The sequence below is a fragment of the Taeniopygia guttata genome, chromosome 2 (genome assembly GCF_048771995.1).
Source record: "Taeniopygia guttata chromosome 2, bTaeGut7.mat, whole genome shotgun sequence".
NCBI classification, from domain to species: domain Eukaryota; kingdom Metazoa; phylum Chordata; class Aves; order Passeriformes; family Estrildidae; genus Taeniopygia; species Taeniopygia guttata.
The window spans coordinates 23,756,118-23,779,722 of NC_133026.1; the positions used below are offsets into that span (position 1 = coordinate 23,756,118).

The 23,605-nt window shown below is 38.5% G+C and overlaps 1 protein-coding gene across 3 annotated transcripts in view; it reads right to left on the reverse strand.

The window, feature by feature from the left end:
* The window catches only part of CDK6 (cyclin dependent kinase 6), a 140,622-nt gene that overhangs the window by 73,615 nt on the left and 43,402 nt on the right, over window positions 1–23,605 (reverse strand). For all 3 annotated transcript variants that reach the window (XM_030266961.4, XM_030266962.4, XM_030266963.4), the window contains exon 4: window positions 6,140–6,307. In XM_030266961.4, the coding sequence (XP_030122821.4) occupies window positions 6,140–6,307 (168 nt within the window). The remainder of the gene's footprint in view (window positions 1–6,139; window positions 6,308–23,605) is intronic.

Consider the following 23,605-nt stretch of genomic DNA (forward strand, 5'->3'; position numbering starts at 1 on the left):
TCCTTTGTTTTGATATAGACTGCACTCAAAGTTGCACTTCTTTTCCTTTTTTTTTTTTTCAGCATGATGAGGTACATTTATTCTGCAGGATTGCACAGGTGAAGCTGCAGGGCTGCAAAACATGCTCAGCTCAGTGTGGACAACCTCTGTCCTCACATATCACATATTCTAATCTCTGCAGCTTTGGAAAGGGGTTTTCTGGAAAAGGGCATGTGAAGCTTCATGTGAAGCCAATTTGCTTGTTTACTGTGAAATAATTTACTTTCTTTGAAAGATTAAAAGATAGGCTTTTTGTGGTTCATTATAAACTTGGTTCTGAATCAGAGCAGAGGGCTGCATTCCCTGCATTCCTAATAGGTCTCAAGGGTGAGTCCTGGCATCAGCTGCAGAGGAACAGCACAGAGCACTGAATGCAGGTCTTGGCACCGTGGGGGTAAAAAATACTTCAAACACTGATAGAGATGCCCTCCGAAGTTTTGTTACAGTCAGATACAAATAATAGCCTTAAATGAACCAGCTGACTGGTTCATCTAACACCTTCAGAAGACTGTAAATGAGCATGAGCTGCGAGATTTTGAAAAACATTTCTGCCTTAGAGTTACTTTAGTTATTCCAGGCCTCAGCTGAACACTTCAGATGTGTTTTCATAACTGACTCTGACAAATTGAAGATGGGGGTGTCTAGGGAGTGGATGACCCCATCTTTCTGCTCGCCTTCCCCTGTGTGTGTCCGTGCTTTCACTCTTGTGGCCACACAGTGATTTGCACCCACTAAGCCACCTGGAAATTAGTAACTACTTTATACAGGCTTTATTTTCAGTCAGACTGCAAGGGAGCAAACAGTAATGCCAAAGAAAGGGAAGTGATGGAAGTGTGCAGTCAAAAGCAGGGCCACCCTTTCAGCAGCAGCAGCAATGTTACATCTACTTATGTTGTGAAACAGCACCTGTAGATTATTTCTAGAACACGTCTCTAGAAGTAACAACCTTGTCATAAATCCTCTGTCTTTGTGAGAGGAGCTAGTACAACTCTTCCAGACAATCCTTAAAAATGTAAAGGTTCTTCTGATGGTCAACAAAAATTAAGTCGGTTTTGAAAAATTATTTTATATGATTATAATGTAGATGAATAAGAAACTTCTAATTTCCTAACTTTGTTAATGTGTATTTCCATACTGCCCTTTGGTTAATACTGAACACTGAACAATCTGTGACACTGAACAATCTGCTTTGTCATCGTTACTTTCATATACATCTTGGTCTTCTTAGTGAAAATATCATCTGAGTCAAGGCATCATAAATATATCTCAAAATATTTTTAGTTATCTGCATACCTTACGGTCAATGGGCTGATAATGATTTTTGTTCTTACGATGACTCCAGAGATAAATTACTCACTTTATGTGATGGAAATAACCTACCTAGAGGGTATTGGGAGGATGCAATAAAGGTGCCACCAGATGTTAAAATATCAGAAAAATTCACTAATTTTTTCATAAAGCCAGACACATGGACTTTTCATGCAGAACTGTGTATTAGTAGGGAAGACAGATTTTCCTTAAATAAGACAACAATTTTGATCTTACGGCACTTCTAAATAGCCACAAACTCTCAGGAGCAGCACTGACAAGCTCAAACCCACTTATTTTGATTCACTGGATGGCTGTCTGTGTTTCATTTTTGTTTTCAAGGACATGTGGCTGGACTAGACAAATGCACCATAATGAAAGAACTGGAGATGAGGGCTCAGCCCTCAGGTGATGTGCTTCCCCACAACAGTGAAGGGCACACCAAAACAGTGCAACTTCCACCAATTAGAGGGGGAAGAGTTATGATCTTCTTAAATCATACATGAGATAAAATCAAATATTACTGTAGTGAGTTGTACTGATTTCATTAGAACACTATTTAACACTTAGTTTAACCAGTGGCAGGTGGTTGCTTAATTTCTGTAGGTGTCCTCTGATGTCTGATGGTAACTGGCAGCTTTAAATAGATTGCTGAATCAGGTCCACTTAGGGATCCTCAATGGAGCTCAGGTTAAAGCTGCACTGCAAGAGACTCGGAAGAGGTGGCCATAAAAAAGAAGAAAAAAACAACAAAAAACAAATCAAAGCAAAAAAATTTATTTGTCTGGGTTCTCATCAATCATATTGCCTCAGACAATCATTTACATTTACATTATTTACTAACGGAGAGCATTTACTGCAAAATTACAATGCAACAGTGGGCAGGAAACAGAGAAGTACTCATTCCTCTTTGGAAGAGAGTTTTTCTGTCATTTTTTGGTTTTGTTGCTGTAACTAAATTACATATTTGTTTTTACAAAGTAAGCCCCGTTAGTGAAAATTATTTTATGCTCCCTTGCTACTATACCAACAAAATTAAATCCAAGTTCTTGCATGATGTGACATGCAAACCATTTGCGCTGAAGTGACTGCCAGAAATGGATGGAAAGTTTTCATCCTGAAGAAATACTCAAATAAAATCCTAGCATAATCTCAAATGATTTACTGAAAGTAACTGCAGAATATTTTGTGTCCTCTCTCCAGAAAATTTATTTAGCTAGGTATAGTACTCAACAACTTACAGCATCAGCAGAAAAAGTGATGTATTTCACCTTCTGTGTTGGGTAAATCTGAAAACAAGTGGTTTTTTTTTTTAAAGGAAGACATAAACCAATTTTGTTGGCATTTCATGGGGGAAAAAAGAGGCAAAAAAATCCCCTCAGTGTGCTGACATTTAAGGTAAAGCACGCATGTTTTCAAAGAAAGTATTATAAGTGTGCTATAACCACTAACATTTTGCCAGTTTCACTGAAGATCCTGATACAGGCCAGGTTTTAAGAGCTGGATAGCCTCAGCTCCACCTAGATGCTCTGATCACAACTGCATGCACTTATCTCACTTAACATTCCTGTATAACATGATTCAGCTTCATTTCCTTTCTTTAATGCAGTCAAAAGTCATCAGAAATAAATAAATGGATTATTCCGTTTTGATAACACAATTTTAGATTTTCCAGACGCCCAACAGCTCTTTTGCTCAGAGAAAGTTACAACTGAGCGCTCATTTTTCTGCACCAGGAAAAATGTGACAGTTCATTAGCTTTTGCTATCCAACTCTAAAATTACAGCAACATCAATCTATCTCCTCTGTCCTATGGAGCTTCTCTGTTATCACAAAGCTTATTCAAAATTTCCCCAAGGGCCAAGACCAACACTTGGAAAAGAGTCTAACTTTGCATGAAATCAAAAGCATGCCCTGTAACCCACCAGCTCAGACACCCCCACCCAACCTCACTCTGCTGTTATTTCAGATCCTATCAGGTCTGTCTGAACACAGCTGCGATCAGTGATCTGAACCTTCCCCCCCAGCCTGCCTAACCTTAAGTTTCAATTTTTTATTCATTCATTCATTCAATGACAGAAATATCAAGAGGTTTCTTTAAATGACAGCAATACGCCTGGACTACCAGTCTGCCAGAAGGATTCTTCAGCATTGTGTAAATAACCAGCTGTTAGAGAGAGTCTGCTTTGAAGTTACCATTTGCTGCACCCACAGCACTTGGGCTGGATCAGTTTTTACTGGGCTACTTTCATGGCAAGCTCTTTTTGTCCCATCTGAAGAGTTTCTTTGTGAGCAATGAATGAGGATGCATCTTGGGAATGCTCTAATATTTCAAAAGATGATTCTTGTAGTTTATCTTGCAGTAAGCTTCTCCTCTGAAGGAAATGCTGCAGAGCCCTTGTATTGATAACAATGATGGTCTTTTATCACTGGGCTGTCTGCACTATCACTATCCAAAGCCAATCTTTGCAAGCTGTGACTTTTATTAATTGATATATGTATAGGTATATTTTGGTTTTTATAATGCAACACTTTTTTTTTGCAAACGCTTCAAAAAAAGCTGGTCTTGATGAAGTCTGTGAAAAGTTACTCCCTGCTTGGTGAATAACTGCAATTTAGACTATTTTTAGGATAGTAAAGTCAAGAATGTCTTTATGTTTAAAAACCAGAAGTTTGGGGTTTTGGAGATGTTTTGTTTAGCTGTGCTTCCTGTACTAAGTTTCAATGGAGGTAAAAACAAAGCAGCATTTGCACACCTAAGCAGCTAGCCAAAGGTAGAAGTTAAAATCAGAAAAGGAAAATTGACAGCTAAAACACATTTAATAAAAATTTCTAACCTGCAATCAGTTTGTAGGAGCAGTGAAGACTGACATTTAAAACCATACCACATTTATCATATTCTAAGCAACACACCCCTATAGTTTCCTACATACCCAGACACAAGTTTATTTCAAAGATGTTGAAAACGGCTTTAAAATACTTATTAACTTTTAACTTAACTTTTAAACTCTCAATTTCTTAATTTAAGAAGACCAATGTCATAGCTGGTTTTATCTTTTTTACTTACATCTGTGCCCATAAACTTGATTTATCCTTGATCACAGAATAACCCAACTATTTTAATACTCTTTAGCTTAGCTGCAATGACACTTGGATGCTTATCTGAGCACAGCACAAACTTGCATATGGATAATCCCTTATGCTGAACATCCCTTGTTCACAGCAGTGCCAAGAGTACCAGCTCATGGGTTTTAACACATGATTTCTAGCATGCAAGTATTAGATACTTGAGCAAATGGACATACTTTACAAAGCAATCCTGGCAGTGCTCTCTTTTGCTGTGGTAGATTTCTGGGGGTTTTAAACTTCCTTCCTAAAAAGCCTAGATGGTCATGGAAAAACTGCTCAGTTCTGTAGGTATTTTTATCTTATTTCATGCGGAACTTTTTCAGCTTAAATGATTTTATGCATCAACAGAAACACTCATTGAAGCTGCTACTGACTAGTAGCTGGGAAACAAAATAAGAGCAATTCAGGAAAAAACTTTCTCTCCTCCTTTTCTGCTCTGAATTACATGACCCATCTTCCCAGTATCCAGATTCTTGCACCTTTGGATTAGACTACATCCTACAGGCAACTGAAAAAACTAGGCCTAAAACACAGGTTTACATATGTTTTATATGACAAGGATACCTCCCTATGTTTAGCAAGATGATGTAACTTTCTGTTGCTTCCTGCCTTCCTTCACTCTGAAGCCAGATGTTCATAGTTACATCACATGACAATGGGAAGACCCTTGCACAAACTAACAATGAGAACGAATTGCTTCTTATCAACATGAACCAGGTAATTTTTACAATGTGGTGTAAAATGCAAAGTGGATCCTTTCACTTTCTCTTTTCAGCAGTTCTGCCTTTTCTGTCTTTATTGTGAAAGTTACTGTCATGGCAGTTGGGATACTCAGAATAGAAAAAGAAAACAAAAAAATCACGAGCAGGCAACAAACCCCAAAGATACCCAACATGCACACAGCATGGCAGCTCCTCAATATGCTCTAGAGATGCTGTGCAAAGCTACAGCAGCTGATTCTGGGGACAGAGCCAGCAAGTGTGAAAATGGGGTCAAAAAGCAAGGAGCTGGCAGGGTTTCTCCAGCATTAATGGAGGAGAGAGCTAAATCTCCAAGTGAGCTCATGTGTGTCAAAGACAACCAGGAGAGCTGGTGGGAGAGGGGCAACAGTGGCAGGAGACCTGGTGATACTGGGGGTCCTCTTTAACAGCTAGCTTGGGAAACAGCTGTGATTTTGGCTGCCAGGTACATTTGAGCTTTCTCCAGTACAACCTTATTTAAAATAATTCAGTAACATATGAAAGAAGCGCTGCATGCATATTCAGAGGTGGAAAATCAGAGCATGATGGTGTGGCACTTTCACAAGTATCTGTGGGAGTTTTTCAAGCAAAATACATGGGATTCAGCAAGAGCTTTATCTTAAAATGGATATTTCAGAAACTTTAACCATACCTGTCTGACTTATTTTACACAGGAAGTCAGTATCACTACAGAAACTTGAATGATGGGAGTTTCAGAAAACTAACACATACTTATCCCTCTGTAATCAGTCAGGATGGACTTTACAGCCAGTAGTCAGTAACTGATTTCTTGTAGAACATAATCACCACAACTTCAATCCCGGCTGGAAAGCAATTGTTTTCAGAGACACAAGTAACTTCAGTTGCAGACATGGTTCACACTGCTATGCTAACATCAAAAATAAAAGCCTGCAGAAACTTACCACTGAGGTAAGAGCCATCTGAAAACTGTAGATTCGAGCAAGGCCAAAGTCAGCTAGCTTAATCTGCCCATTGCTGGTTACAAGGATATTTTGGGGTTTCAGATCCCGATGCACCACACGATGCGAATGCAGAAAATCCAGTCCCCGAAACAGCTGGAGCATCATATCCTATATATGAAGAAGAAATCAATATGCATTTATCAAGACAAGGTGGCAGGCAAACAAGTAACTCCCCTGTCATAATCTGAAAAACTAATTTAATAAATATTGACTTACATATGTGCACAGGAGATAAACCCTACTATTAATATGAAATGGACAGGATGTTGCTGGAATGAATGGAATTGAACCAATGTCCTTATCAAGTTAATGTATGGTTTCTAGTTGAATTATCTGAGGTTGATTAACAGTAGTATAAGGATTAATCAATATACTTCTAAAACTAGCAAAAGTATATTTCTAAATCCCTGGACAACTTTAAAAGAATACTGTCCAATTAAAGAAAATACATAGCAGTTTTTTGCTCTTAACTTTAACCCACATGCCACTTTGTATTCTCACTAGCTTATGCTTTGCCCTGCTGTAGTGAAGTGAAATTTTATCATTCATTTCAACAGGCAAAAGGACCTGTTTTAAGCAGAAAAACTGTTTAAATGGCAAATTTAATTTTATTTAATGTTACAGAGGGAAAAGATTCACTTGGCAAAGCTGTTGTATAGAATTTATGAATAGGACAGAAATTACCTTTAGATGAGAGTTTAGCACTGAAACAGTGTAATAATCATAATTTTGATTCTTCTTTCTGTTTTATTATAGTGACAGAATCTTCTAAGACATTTCCAGAGCTGAAGAAACTATTTTATCTGTACTCATGTTTTGACAATCTTAGTAATGTGAAAAGAATGAACCAGCAGACTCAAAACCAAATACTAGAAATCCCCTGCATTCCAAATTAGAAGGATACTGTCAACTTGAAAATTATATTTGCGGAACAGGCAGTTACAAGAAAATGCTGCAACAAGAAAAGAAAAAAAATGGACACAGAAGTTCATTTTCTGCAAGCAATTGACTTGAGCTCATGAAACTGCAGTTCTGTGTATGCTGGTGACATATGCCCTCTCATAAGCCATGCAGCAGGGTGTCCTCCAATCCTGTTGTTAGCAACTGAAATTGTATTGGAGAAGGGCATGGCATGAAAAAAAAAAGGGAAGAAGGACAACTTGAGGTTGGTTGCTTTTGTTCTTCTCTGTGGACTCGGGCATGTTGCAAGTAAATATTCAAAGCACATTTCTGAAAGGAATTATATCTGAACATGGGTGTAAAAATAGCTCAAAACATTCAGCTTGATCATATTGGTTAAGTTGGATGCATTTTTAAGGTAGGCCTTAGAGATACTGCTAAATAATTTAATACTAAATTATTCCTTTCTTGTAATGTTTCCTGATCATTTATATAGAAAATATTACATAATATTTAGATATTAAGTTTGGAAGATCTCACCTGACTTCTGCTAAAACAAGATCATTTCTGTATACAGCCAGCTCTTAAAGCAATCAGCTTTTATTTGAAGACCCCAATTACGGAGATTTTACCATGAAATTATGGGTGCTGTGACAGTATTAAATTACCACCTCTTAAGGAAGGTGGTGAACTGAGAACTCCATTTCCTGCTGGCTGATGCCTTTTATTTCCTTTGCTTCCCCAGAAAAAATTGGGAACTGATAATTTTGACAACTGGTATAATATGGTTTGGACCTTTAAAGAAATACACAAACTATATTGACTCCTCCTGTATTTATGCAATTTTTTTTGCAGTTCAGAAATTTGTAAGAACTTGGGCTACAGCTCTGCAGGTTTCAGTCATCAGTAGAATTGATGTATGTTATATCTGGTCACTCTGTGCCATTTTAACTTTTATCAAATCCCAAAAGTCTTTGGATCAGTCTTGCAGACATGAAGTACATGCCAACAACATTTAGGGATATTGTTATTTTAAATATGAACTTAGTTGTTTCATTGAATTTGGGCCGATTTTTTTCTTTTTTATTCCAGGTTGACATAGTATCAAATAAGAAAATTATTTAAAGAACTGAAGTATTAGTCAGTAGACCCTGGCAAGTCCCTTTTTGGTGACATTTATGTATCCTATTCATTTGTCAACTCTGTAAACTCATTCGGGCAGTTACCAAACATATCAAGAATCTTTTTTTCCAACAACTGATGCTGGTTTTGTTACAACTTTCTTCCTCAAGCTCAGCATAACACAGTTCTGCTCTGCTCATTTCAAGATTCAAGCAATGTCTTCAGGTTCTAAATTCAGGGTCTTCTTCCAGCCACAGGTAAAAAAAGAAAATATTTGAAAATGGAAACTGGTATATCTTCCTCTCTACCCATTGGACTCAAAAGATGAATATCATTTACAGAAATTTTCTTCACACACAAAAAAACCCCATGCTGCAGAAAAGCGTACTGGGGAAGTGTAAATTTAAAAGGTGTTAGAAAGAAGAGGAGCAACTGAAGAGAAAAAAGTGCCATATCTCCTCTTCCAGGAAATTCAGGGTTAGTCCATATAAGCTGTTCTCCAGTATTCAGGTTGTACTGTTGATTACACTGATTACTTTCTATAATAGGTATTAACACATTTCAGTTCAAAATTACCTGGAAGAACAGCCAAAAGTTTTGTGTGTGTGTGTAAAGAAGGGCACTTGGATGTAAAAAGACTCTTTGCTATTTATGATTCCCTGTTTTTAACTTCTCAGCAAGTCAGAGCAGAAGCCAAAATCACAACATAGGCTTATTATTATGAATTTTAAATAAGGAATAACAAATGAAGCAGCTTAAAATTTTGTGCACACAAGCCTAGTCAAAAACCGTTAGGCGTTTCTTTTGGAAAATTATTTCATTCACTTGATCAGCCACTTGCACCAAACATAAGGCAGGGTCTGGGCTCTGTGCTTTCTTTGACATTGTTACTAATATCAGAAGATACTAACCTTTGCTAGCAAATTGGATAAAGGCTGTAAACATGCACAAGCCAGATCACTAGCTAATTAAATCAGGATAATTTCACTCATCTAACGGAAATGCATCCATTTTTATTAGTGACGAATACCTAGTATAATCTCAATTACCAAGTTCTAGAAATAACCGCAGGAGAGTCTTCATGTGCCTCAAGGACTAGTTTTTATCATGTCTGCTTTTCCCTAAGAAATTTTCTGTGGTAGATAGGCATACCATACTTTGGAATTACAGGGACAATCATACTTCAAAAACTAATTGAAAAACTATCAATTCTATGCAACAAAAAGAACCTTTGTGTCTTAAGAGATCGAAGGAACAAGCCCTAATGAGTCATGATCAAACCTCTACGGATGTTTATCCGCGCTCTTTGGATAATTGCATGTTTGCAAACAAAGATACAGAATGTGCCTGTTGTTTCAGATTAGAGATTTCTGCCATCACAAAACCTATGATAGTTGGCTGTTGCTCGAGCTGAAGATAAATCCACACATTATCCCACTGCAATTACTTTTAGACAATCACAGGTTTATTTTTTTTCTTTTTCAGGTTGCATTTTCAATGCCATCTACATGCAAATATAAAATATTTACCTGTAACTCAATTGAAAACTGTAAAATTGAAAACTATTTTGCAATGCAATGAACACTTTCTTTAGAGGAAAATATGTAGCTTTAATTTTGTAAAAATCTCATAATGAAAACGGGAGCAAAATTTGTTATGGAAACGCTGCATCTCTGCTTTAAGATATTGATGATGATTGCTCAGTCTGACATTATCTGAATTTATCAGCTCTGAATGCCAGGACATCAAAATTCTGATGAACTTTTCAAGGTACACCATATGATGTCATGAGTGTCAATAATACTCAGAAAAATATCCTGCATATTCTTCCTCTGTCATCAGCGAGGATGGGGCTGGGCTTGGGCTAGGCTGAGCAGCTGCTTCTGCTGCCTCTGCCAAAGGCAATATTCATGGTTCATACTTCCTGACTCAGGCAGCAGGAACAGAAAGCCCTGATTTCCTACATGTTTTCGTCTCCACCTTGCCCTGATTTCCTATACATTTTCATCTCCACCTTGCCCTATCCCCTCTCTTGACTCTATGCTTCACTGACCCCTCTAAACCCTCCTCCCCCATCTGATCCATAAATCCCTTCCAAGCTATTGGCTTTCAAACACCACTCTGATCCCTTAAGAGTCACCCACCATCTTGACTCCCAAGAAAAATACCTGTGAATTATCTGCAGCAACTTACCGCTTGTTTAAGACCTGCCAGATTCTCTGGAGGACTTCTGCCTGCCTAACCCAAAAGAGGATGGAATGGCTGTCAATCAAAACTCAAAGACAAAAGAAACTATGGAGCTGGTTTCAGTGTCAGTGCCTAGGCACCAGCAGCCAGGACTGCCGGGGCCCCAGCCAGGGGACACCAGGGGTTGTGCCCTGCCAGACACGCTCAGCTCCAGCCGCTCCGACGGCCCCAGCGCAGCGCACGGCTGGGCCCGCCGGCCAGGATGATGGGGCCTCCATCAGGATATACTCAAGGGCAGAAAAGGCTGCAGGGAAAGAGGAGAAGACAACACAGGGAGTGAGAAACTGCATAGGAAACACCAAGAAAAGGAAGAGAAGTGAGAGGAGAAAGAGAAAGCAGTCCATGGTGGAGCAGTTATCCACACTGCAGCTCATGGAGCAGGCAGATACTCCTGAGGGGAACTGCAGCCTGTGGAGATGACCTAGGGTACAGCAGGCACAAAGAGTGAGGAGGAAGGATCAGGAGAGAGGAGCTGCTCCTGTGCTGCTTGGGCTGGGGAGATTCAGAAGTTATGTATAGCCTGGAAAAAGGCATAAGAAGGTGTTATTTGAATACCTGCCCACTTTTTTGCCCACCATTTGAACTAGCAAGTATCTACGTTGACTGGCACTAGACTAAGTAGATTTTCCCCAGGATAAATCTATTTTGCCCATGATGGTACTTGGTAACCAATCTTCCTCTCTTCTCTAAGTCCTAAGTGAGCTTTCTTGCTCCTTGTTGCTCTATACTTTCTGTAGCTGAGGTGGAAGAAGTCAGTGAGTGCCTGGATGGGAGTTTTGACTGATGGACTAGGCTAACCCACCACCATGGTGAAGTATGTATGCTAGGTTTTGTCTTGGTGAAGGGGAACACAGTGAAAAGCAACCTGAAAGAAAACACCAAGAGTAATAAATCTTCAGAGAACACATGCACCCTGAGGTAACATACACTTATGACTGGCTGCTTGTTCTGCGAAGCTCATGCTTTTCCTCCACTGGCTACAATGTCAAGAAAGAAAAACCTTCAAGCAGGTTGCTCTTCCTTACAGCGACAGGAGTTCCTAATACCAAAGACAGTAATTCAGTGGAAGCCCACAAATATATTTAGTTGTGTCATCAAATAAAAACAACAGAGCACAGAGCCTTGCAAACCTTAACAGACCCTAAATTTGTACTAACACACAGGTTAGTACAGGTTTTACACTGGGTTTTTTTTTGTTTTGTTTTGTTTTGTTTTTTAACCTGCCTATTTTCCTCTTCCCACTCTATTTCTATGCTAACATTTTGTAAAGCACAACAATCCCTTGGCATCTCCTAACACTTCTACTCTTCTGGGGAGTATCTCATGCACCTTCACAACTTGCATCCTTCACCCAGAGTTTCTATCTATCTGCAACTCATTTTTCTTTTTGCTGAGCAGAATGGAATGTCCCCATTTTACATGGCAGGTGTTGGAATACTCATCCTGAACATTTCCTGTAGGAGTGTTTGCATAAAAGGCAACCACAAATGTTTTAGATAGCAATGTGTGATGAATCAGTCAAGGTAGTTTCATTAAAAGACTCACTGCCTCTCACTGGAACAGGACGTTCTCAGAGCAGAAGGGGAGATGATGAGGCTTTTTTCATATCCTACTCAGTTATATAGAATCCCCAATCACTGAATTGCTTCCAATTTAAAGGGTGATTTTACACATACTGGAATGAAAGTTTAAAGCGCTGTCCAGTTCTCTGAAGCCTATTTTTGAAGCAGAATAATTACAGTCCTTCTATGGCGATACTTTGTAACAAACAGTCAACATTAATTAATGCCAAAAAAACAATGGCATTCCTGAGGAATTACACAGTACAGATACATGAATAGCAAAAGACATGATTGATGTTGTTACACTGAATCCCAAATGCATTAGCAATAATGTAGTGATTCCCTGTTAAATGCAGTTAATTCTCTTTTTTAATTTTTGTCCTCACACTGGGCTGGGAACCCATCACATCAACCTATCTAGAACGCCATGACTATGATAGTGAGGGAAGATGTAATTTGCCACTGTCTGTGGAGATGCAGGATACTCTTCTCCATGCAGCTGGCTCGATGCAGTGGCTGGGGCGCAGTAAGAGGCAGACAGATCCCTGCCCTTGTGCCCTGTTCCTTTTCTCAGAAGAAAGCCATTCTGATAGTCTCCCTGCAGGGCATTCAGAAAGGGGATGAGGAGGCTGTCTTTGCCTTCTCCTAGCCACATCACAGCTTCTCAGGACTCATCCATGATCCAATCAAACATATATGAGATATAGAGCTCTTCATCTTCCTTAACTATTTATCTCAGAGTAATCCTATTGCTTTCTGTAAAAGTATTCACAGAGTAAGGGTAAGGGTTATTCCTTCAGAAGAGAAGACTGTACTGTTGTGATACTCCTGTCAATTAACTAGGAAGTACCAAGAGAATGTGAACTTCACAGCATGTTCAATTAGAATATGTTTACTGTTTTGATAAGAGAACAATAAATTCAAATGATTTATTCACTTAGGCCTATTAATCAACCTTACTAGACAAGATAACATATTCATTTTCTGTTCATAGAGTAAAATACTGTGCAGAGAAAGATACTCTCTATTTATTTAGTGTATTATTAGTATCTGATAAGAACATGCAAGGAACTGGTCTAATAATTGGTGGTGTTTTCTATGCTGATACACTAAAGGTAAACAATTTGTTGAAAAATAATTAAGTTACATACATTTTTAAACATGAAGTAAAATACTTGTGCAATTATCTTTGAATTATAAAACTATTTTAATAATATAAAAGGTACTTTCATGCACTTAAGAGTAGATTAAAGGATATGTTAAAATATATTCTGATTAACAGCCTCTAATCTATTTTAAACTGCTTTTGTAAGGAAGAAAGCACAGTTCATAAAGGGATTTTGGATTACCCATTTGTTAGGATGAAGAACATTACAGACAATCAGAAAAGTATGCATATATGTATACACACATTATAATGTCTTGAATAATCCCATTGAAGACAATGCTATCTATAGTACTTCCATTGCAATAAACACTGAGATTAATACAGTTGTATTGTTTGGTTGTTTTTCTGTGTTTGGCTTTACTAATGGCTAGAATTATTTGTGTAGCAATTCAAAAGATAAAATACCTGAAGGAGTGGAGTCTATAGAACTACTGCTTTGAAGACTGCTTTGGTTGCTATTGGAAGTAGCAAGATAATCAAGACCAGAAAGTCCTAAATAAATTACTTTGAAATACAATAATTGATCAACTAGTTCATAGCCAGCCTAGTAAAAATAGCAAATGTCACTATTATGCATAGACCTGTATATTATGACCATTATATGTCAGTCCCAATCAAAAGTACTGCAACTGTGCACAAGATTCAGGAAAAATGCAAAATTTGAACTGAATTACAGAGGTCCACAGCAGCATTTGAAAAGCTTTGAGGCTCACTAAGCTTATGACTGAATTCCATGAATGCATATCATAGCTTTCAGTATACTGTTTTCCCTTGTTGTGCACCTATACATAGACTGAACTCAATCCACAGCCACCACAGCAGGCTTAGCATGTTCTAGTCCCTTTGCTTAAACTTACCAAGTGCTCCTTCTGACTTAGAAAAGAACTGCTGAATTTGTACTGCCACAGGGGAACCTGACCAAACATATTTTGGAGTGTTCCAAATACTCCTCAAACATCAGAGCTCAGCAGCAGCAAAGGCAACAGAAGAAGGATTGGACTACAACAATTGATGCACCTGACTGTGTTGAAGGAACTGCTCTGAGTAATGTTCTGTTTACCCTCCTTAAAATAAGCACCTGGACTCATATTTTATGGATTGGTAGAAGTTTCAATCTAATTTACTAGAATCTTAATGCTTATAGATTCCCATGCTGATCTCAGTAGCTGCGAACCAAAGACCAAATTCAGTATATAATATGTCTACTTAACATCTCTGGGGGAAATATGTACATACACATGCTTGGGCACACACGTGGATTTGTTTTATTTTATTTAAGTTTATATAAGTCCTTCCACATCAAATTCTAATTTTATAGTTCAACACTTGTCAAGTCAGTTTGTAATCTAGATCTTTCAAGTTTTACTTTTTCATTGACTATTTTTCATATTTGATGAGAAGAACATGCATGACTGAAAAGAAACCTACATAGTTTTTGTTCTACTTATGTTCAGTCATTCAGTGTACAAAAAATTCCTGTTGAAGTGGAATTACCAGACATGCAAATGAAATACACAGCATTTCCCATGTGGCTACTGGTATTTGTCAGATAAAATACATGAAAATTGAACAGAGGGGAAGGGAAGTTTGTTTTAACATTCTGACAAAAATTGGCACTGTTAGCAGGACTTGTCCTGTGTGGGAAAATTTTACAGCAGGTAAATGTAACTCGGTGATTAACTGTCTTTTTCAGTGCTCAAACCCTCCCACTCTTTGTGCCCTGCAGAAAAAAACACAAGGCACAGCTTTTAACACATTTTATGGGTCTGAGCCTAGATAAGCAAAACACTCATATTTCTTTCTTGTATCTCTGGATGATGATATCACAGGTTTACACACCCCCAAATACCTTCTGGGAAACTTCCTTTCTTTTATTACAAGCTTTTTGTAACTGTATTGAAAACAGCAGTTTCTCACAGTTTCCTGGTTTGACAAGTTGTTACTACTCTGTTCTTTTACTTTTCATACAATCTGATAAAGAGATGAGGACTAAAATGTATCATGAAATCCCCTAAATTCTTTACTGCCTCACCAAGTTGGTAAAGTTCCATACAAATGACTTGAAATAGCACCTGTGATTTATATGCATCGGTTGTGAAGGTTCTTCTAGCACCTATCTAGGGATTGACACCAGCATAATTTGGTATCTAAGCATCACAGCAGTTTGAATTCTGGAGAACACTTTTCATATAATTACAGCTTCTTCAATTATGTTTCTCAACAGAATAAGTCACATTTTTCCTTCAGCTGATGCTGTGAGCCTCTTTCTTCTGAGATAAAATCCAGACTTTAGCTTTACTAAATCAATCTGTTCTAGAGCATTGTGTTCTGGAGCACTGTGATAGCACCCGTATCTCTATCACCTTAGTGCTTTTAGTTTTTGAAAACAGATTTGACAATGCTTCTAATAGTATGTATTTCTCTCATTGTGGGATATCATTGTGCCTTCCTCTTCAGAGTCTTTGATTTTGCATTACTACCCATTTGTATTTTGGGACATCATCACTTGCAATCCTTGTGGTAGCTGTTCTGAAGTAATCAGAAAAATCAGCCCACCCCAACAATCCACAAAGTTGGATATGACTCCCTTAAACTACTTCAGTATGCTTTGGGGAGGAGCGCACAGAAATCACTGTCACGCTCCCTGCCACAATCTACAAACTACAGTAAATTATCAATCACTGATGAGTTGATTGTCCTCCTGCGCCTCTCACAGCAGTCCTTCTGAGGAAATGTATAACAAACAAACCCTCTTCTCTAGGAAGAATGCTGCTCCAGCAGCACTACAGCTCTTTACCAGCACCTTCCCAATGCCATTGGCTGTAACATCTCTTCCTAATTTCCTCAAACTCCAGGAAGTTTAAAACATGGCATATGACAGAAGACACTCCTTGCTAACAGGAAGGACACATTGCTGTGGGGCCCAGATCTCGGCTTCTCCTTCCCTGCAGCTGTCTGTGGACAGCAGCTAATTGTATCCACTTGTTTAACCTCGGGGATAACGTCTGGAGGGGACCAAGTGCCACAAGCGGACTTTTTTTTTAACGGTCATTTCCTCTCTGGTGTAACTTGCATGACAGCATGTGACAAGCAGAAATTAATGGGGACACTGCTGTGCCAATACCTCTTGAATTGCTTTGACACTGGCTGCAGGCTGCCTGCTTGGCCACCCAGCCAAGACCTCACATGAAATGTGGCAAGGGGCCCACAGCTCTATTCACTAACAAGCCAGCTGGTCAGTGATTAGAAAGCTGAAACAACGCTGTGCACATACATCAAGAATGCTTTACAAGCAGCTTCGGACTTAGGTCTACTCTACTTGGAAGAGTAGATCTGTAAATTTATCTTAGGGACTGTTAACTTAAGCTAACATTAGAAATAATGCAGAAGACCCTGGAAGATGACTGGCCTATGTGTTCACCTAAGCGCAAGAAGGACTAACCTCAGAACAAAGACTAACATCTTGATGTGCTCAAAATCATGTGCAAACAGCTCAGACCACATGGATTCTGGTCCAAAGGAGCACTCAAATTATGTAAATATGCAGTGATTTATGACAGACTACTCTTCCTAATGGTCTATCAACACCTTGGCAACATTACTGACATTTCTACAGAAAGTCTCATTGAATCTGTCTTCAGTGTTTATACTGATTTGTTTATACACTGATACAAAACAACAAAGGATCAGCCTTTAGAAGCATCCCAAGGGATCTGGATGATCAGATCTCATACACCCAAGGCAGCTTTGTACCTTTCAGCCCAGACTTTTTTTGAAAACTGTCAGATCCTTGGCTGGACACCAAAAGGCTCAAGATTGTTCCTTTAATTTCTCTCTTCAGTTGCTTTTTTAAATAGTAGCCACTGAAAGTGCACAGGCTCTTGATGAAACACCTGATGGCAACAAGAAAACAAGTAATGCTTTTTTTTAAACTGAGAAAAAAGCAGTCAATACGGTCCGAGAGATTGGGAACACAAGCGTAATTTTAATCAGTAAGACTTAACCACTTAACTCCTAGGGCTCCTTCACAGTTATAAACTCATTCCAGTAATTTTTGTTTGATGAAAAACTTGTTTAAATTTATTATAACACAGGCCTGATCAATCTCCTCATACATAAGGAAATATATTTGTGGCTTACACAGATACAGGGCTCAAGGCAATGAAAAAGGAGGTGGCTGGACAGCAGAGTCACTTTCTCAGATTAGAAATTGAGGTTACTGAAGAGTTTGGACCTAACTTTGAGAGCTTCCATGGTAGAAACTTTGAAAAATTCAGCATAGTCATGAATGGTACTTGCACATTGAGGTAAAAAGATGGCTTCATATTAGGCACAATGGAGTCCAGTGAAGTTATTGGGACTCTACCCATCAATTTGCGAAGACCTAAGCTGGTCCTGCTGCTTTTTATTATTCCCATTTTCCTCCCACAGTCACTGGAACCAACAGCACCTTCAGAGAGATGTAACCAACCTTCACTGTGACAAAAATGTCAGCATGACACCAGGCATCAAAATACTACTATTCTCTAAAGTTAGACACTCCTTTAATAAATAGTTAACAGCTTTTATAAAAGATGTGACCACGGAGGAAAGTAAGAAGACAATCCCATTCTAAACTCTCCAGGGAATACATAGTAAGTAAAGCTCAACTGTGTACTTTAAAAAAGTAATTTCAATATTGTATTTTTTTTTTTGCTTGGAGTGTACTTGGCACAGCAGAAGAATGATGATGCTCCTAAGTGCTGTAAAATGGCTCAACATTGGGGTCTATTACTACCCCAGCTCTAGTCACAGGATTACATTTAACTTTGCTGCCTCTCTTGCTCTGTATTATAAATTCAGAGATAATGGTTAACTAATTCATGAGCATTGCAAAGATTAACTAGTTAATGTTTGTTAAATACTCCAAAGAACTAGATTTTGCTTTCAGTTATAAAGGCTTACCCAGCTTTAAGAAAAAGCAAAGATAAACAGAAGAGGAAAAATTTTATTTTTATACAATTCACAGGAAAAATCAGGCTTCAAAAAAAAACCTGAGAGGAGTCAGTGTCCTACTGGAATCAGCTTGACCAGATTCTCCGACCTAAAAACTTTACATACAGTTTTACAATGCTGTTAGAGCATTGTCTGAGCTCTTGTGGTACTCTTCAGGATGAGCACCTTACTGGTGTCTTCCTACACCTAAATTAAAAGTAGGAAACAAGATAATAGCTTCTTGGAAGCACTCAGCAGATCGAGTTGCTCTCCATGTTCACCGCAGCAATTAATTTGCAATTCTATTAACTTGAATTTAAAAACAATGGCTCCTGAACCACCAGCTTTGAAAAGGGACAGGCAAGCCCCTCATCCAACAGACAAGGCAAAGAGAAGACACTTTGCAAAAGGAATAGAGCATATACATTAAGACTTTTGTTTTCACTGAAAAAATGAGAAGTTTGCTGATAGCATCAGACTAGGGGAATGGCTACCCTTTCCAATGCATTTGCATGGTCTAGCATTTTCTCCCTTTTTTTTTTTTTATTTCTTACCTTTTTCTTTTCACCTATATTTCCTCCCTCCATGAGTCCTGTTGCCCCTTCCTTCCCCATTCCCATTTCTGACACTTCTTGTCACGCCTGGACTGCACCCTGCTCCACTTCACACTCACTCCCAGGACCTGTGGCTCTACTCCATCTCTTTGGTTGCTGCCTCCACAGCCCAGGTGATAACCAGGCAAAGCAGGTCACTGGAAGATGCCAGCTACCAGCATTCCTCAGAGCCCATCTCTGGATTTCAGCTATAACTGCAGCAGGCAGTGATGTGACTGTGATGCCTGCTGTGGCTGCAGCAATGGGAAATGGTCCCAGTCATCTGCTGAGTCTGTCCAAAGTGACATGTGTCACAGCCTCTGCAGTTCTGAGCAAAATGACACTGATTTACATTAGCAGACATTAGTGTAAACCTTGCCTTGTTTTCTTTTGAACACTTGACTGATTCTAAAAAAAGTAGGTATCTTCAACTTACAGTTGAAGTGACACAATGAGCGATGAGCCTACTTATTTCCTAATGTTAACACAACAGACAAGAATCAGCTCTACTTTGGGGGTGAGAGCTGAAAGTCTTCTTGGGAGAGGAGAAGATGGCCTTCGATGTTTCACAGGCAGAGGATATTTCCTCCCTTCACCTCCCCAAATATTAAACAAAACAAACTCTACAACATTTTTAATAAAAAGACAGTGCTATGTTAGAAGTTAATGGGCAAAAAGAGCCAATCAATGGAACAAACTCAATCCATGAAGATATGTCTTTTGAAAGTGAAGTGTCATAAATGATGCATATAAGAAATGCAGCTTGTGGCAAACACAATATTGCATCTCAAGAGGGTAACCTGTGACAAGCAGAAAAATATGCTATTAATTATGAAACCTGGAAAATAAAACATGTATTCCTGTGTGCCTTTACTGTAACTATTTATGGAGAACCTATGAGAAAAAAAGTAGCAATGATACAGAAAACCTGGACTACATATGTCTGTACTTTGCTGAATCAGGTCCCAGAAACCTAAGTCTTTTGTTTTCCCTACCAACAACAACAAAGTAATTACAAATCATACAATCCAATATCAAACTCTACATTACTCCAAAACTACAGTCAATTAAGTAGAAACAAACTGTATCATCAGAAGGACAAATGAGAGGCTAGGGATCACTATCAAAGGACTTCTGTTTTCCTTTGTTTATTAAATAGTAACTGTATTATTTTCTGCAGCTTTGCAAGCTAGTGAGCAGCTGGGTGTGACACATTTCTATGCTCTGTAACCTCTCCTTATGCTTCGTTAGATTCCTTATCAGGACCAGAAGAAAAGAAATCTCTCTGTTATGCTTTTCCTGTGGCAAAGGAAAAGACAAGATGATGACTTTCCAGCTCATTTCACTTGTACAACGTTCTCATCAATCATCATGGGGTAGGTCTTTGTTATTGTCACTGAAGGACTGTTCTTAGTTTTCTGTCACAATAAAGCGTGACTTCACTAATTATAAAATCAAGGTTACCTCTACCACATTTGCAAAAGAACAAAGTGCAAACATAAGGCTAAAACTACTTCTGAAATATTTTCCAATACCCCAGCTTCACAGAGATAAACCTAAGTCAAGCTAGATCTAAATTCCTTTCATTGAAACAGAAGTTAAGGTCTCAAACACTCAGAGTATATGATGTAAGGAAGCTAAACTAACCATTTCATCAAGAACCAGAAGTTTTCTGCTTGTTTTGCGACTTTCTGCTCCAGAAACCAAGCAAAGAAACTGTGGTTTATTTTCATATTAAACTGTCTGTGAAGCATGCATCTCTCTGCAGTTTTGGTTCGCTATAGCCCACGCAGCTTGGCCTCTATTCTCCTTTTCCTATGTCTTCAGTAAGTGTTTTAGACATCAGCAGGAATTATATGAGCAAACAAAAAGCAAGAAAAAGTGATATCTTCTAAATAAGGCAAAAACATAATACAAAATGCTTTGTAACATGGTCTGTCCTCTAACTTAATGTTTTTATATGTATTTTCCCTTTTTATCTGTGTTGTTTCTCACTGAATGACAGCTATACACAACACACTATTGTAATAACAAGCATATGGCTCAGAGGTCACTGCTGACATTTTCAGCATTCAATTTAGACATTTTTATTTCAATGCATGAAAAACATATGTATACACTTTCATTAACTGCATTGTACATTTGTAATGTTCTACGTATTCTTTTGGAACCATTTCCACTAAAATGCCAACTCAGTGTTTGGATAGCATGTATTTCCTTTGTAACACTAAGGGAGGAGTATGTTACTGTCAAAATTTCTCTCGAAAAAGTCCTTGCTAAAATATTTACCCTGCTAGTCAGAACAGGACTATCTGAAGTTAATTCCAAATGAAAGAATATTTTAGAATGAATCATAAACTAGATGTTAAAAAAGGTAACATGCTGCCATTCCAATGCCCCTTCCCTGTTGTAAAACTAAATGAAAAACAACCCTGCATTTCCATCCACAGAATATTGTAACATTTTGGAGTGTTCTGAAGTTTCCTAATTGTAGTTATGCAACAGAACTATCACAGCCTAAAACAAAGGACAAAAATTCAGCAGCTCAGTTTATTGGCTTTGAAATTAAGCACACTTAAGAGATGGTTAACATGTCCTCATGATTATTTTTGGTATTTTTAAAGTTACAGTGCAATGCTTCCTACTCTATAGACAAAAGAAGTGGGACATTTTAGAATACTTATAATTTTTACAGCATTGTTTGTAAAGTCACATATTTAGCAACAGTGAAAACTGTTGGGCAGTAACTTTATTTACAATTAAGCCACTAATTTCAAAGGGTCCTTTAAGGTATAAGACCCTGCTCAACATTAATAAAGACAGAATGTGATGGCATTTGTTGGTCACAATGGTAAAATACAGCTTCTTCTTGGAAATGGGTATTCTCAAGGGTCATTATTTTCAAAGAAGGCAAATAGGATATTCTGTGGCCACAACAGCTATGATATTAATGAAAACCAGATATAAACAAAACAATCCACCAAACCTTGTGATCCTTGGAATCCTTTGCCATTACTGAGTCAATTTACCATGCTGACCAGCTATGACACATTTTTGTGAATAGTCAGGAGTCTGGTTCCAAACACACAGACACTGCTTACACATAAGTTTTGAGGGAAGACTATTCTTTGCTCTGACAAAGCATTTAAACACGAGCAAAACACAGGTTTTATGACTAATCTGAGACTAAGGAAACAATGGTTTCAATTCTTCTTTGTTCTAACCTTAGAATTCATCAGGTCAGGAGCACAGGGTAACAACTGATTCTCCGCTGTTAGCTCCTTCAGGTCAGTCTTTCAACCTCATTTTTAATACTGGAGCAATCTGTTGACATAAAATTAAGCAGAAGCTTAAGTGCTTTGCTGAAGCAGAGCCTCTGCTCCCTTTGGGATTGAAGTTGAACCAGAAAGTGCAAGTACATATTCCAGCATGAGTTTAAATGTTTTATATGTACAGACATAAGTGTTGGTAGTGTATAGCTGTAACAGTAAAGGAGAAGTAAAAAAGAACTTAAAATAGTGATGCTTATAAGTCTTTGGATAAGGTTTCCAATCCAAAAATGAAGGACAGATTTGATCCAGAAGCTTGAACCTTTGTAATTTGCTCTTTCTTAATGGCACACTCTTTAGGTTTAGCAGTAAAAGAAATTAACAGCACTGTCCCACACTCACTCCTAGAGTAGCCTTGAGAATCCCACAGTTACACCACAGAAGGATCTGACTTTCTGTGAATGATTGGTGCTCTAAAGTACTGACATTGGCAAATGCTATAAAACCACACCTGATTTATTAAGACTACAAATAAACTAATCATTTAAAATTCTAAATATTTTCCCTTGCTGTTGCACCAAGAGCAAACACCACACGGCATTTCTGTTATTTCACTCACGTTTCCATTCAGAATTTTCTGCCTTCTGGCAGCTGCCCGTGAATTTAGTAATAACGTGTGCCTTTTGTTTGGACCTCTTAAAAAGGATATTCTCAAAATGGAAGGAAGCTCATTTTATTTCACTTTGAAACCTGAGAAACCTGTAACATGAACCATACGGTGATTACAGAGCACTGATATATAAAGGAAGCAGTTGTGTAAATGTGTGAAGTGACTGTGGCGGGGAAACAGCAATGCAGTGGTGAAGCAGTTTCACACAAATAATGCTGTTGTAGGATCTGACTATCATGACTCATGTTTAATACGGTACACTGTGTAAAGACCAGTCAAAAAGGAGGACCTATCATGGTGGGCACCAAAGTCAAGACTTTTCACACAGCCTCCTGCATTAAAAGCTCACAAATGGACAAGACAAACCCCAGATGGAGAAATACTGAGATGAGTAGAGTTGAAGGACACAGGAAAAACAGAAAGAAAAGCTCTGGAGAAAGGGAAGGAACAGAAGACTTTAATGTGTAAATACAAAGTGAAAGTGAGGTGAAAAAAACAAGGTGAAAGAGAAGGGGAAAGAGAAAAGGGATCAAAAATTAGAAATTGCACAGGCAGAGAACGTGGAGTTGAAATCACTGAAAGCAGTTCTGAGTGTCAAGAGGTTTTGGCTTTGGTTGCTCTAGCAGCTGAGTGTAGCTGGCTGATGCCCCAGGCTGGTGGTTCTCTGCAGTTTCATGCCTGATGGCCCGAGGAGAGGAAGCAGGGAGGAACCGTGTCTGCTCTGGTGTCCACAGGGGAGGGTGGGACGAGGGCTCCCATGTGTCTCTCATCTGACACACTGAATAGAAGGGAGAGGCACAGCTTCAGCTGGGTCTCGTTTTATTTCTTCCCTGTGAATGTAACAGCTCAGCTGTCTTGGGTGATGAGCCATCAGATGGACTCTGGGAATCAGCAGGTCCAC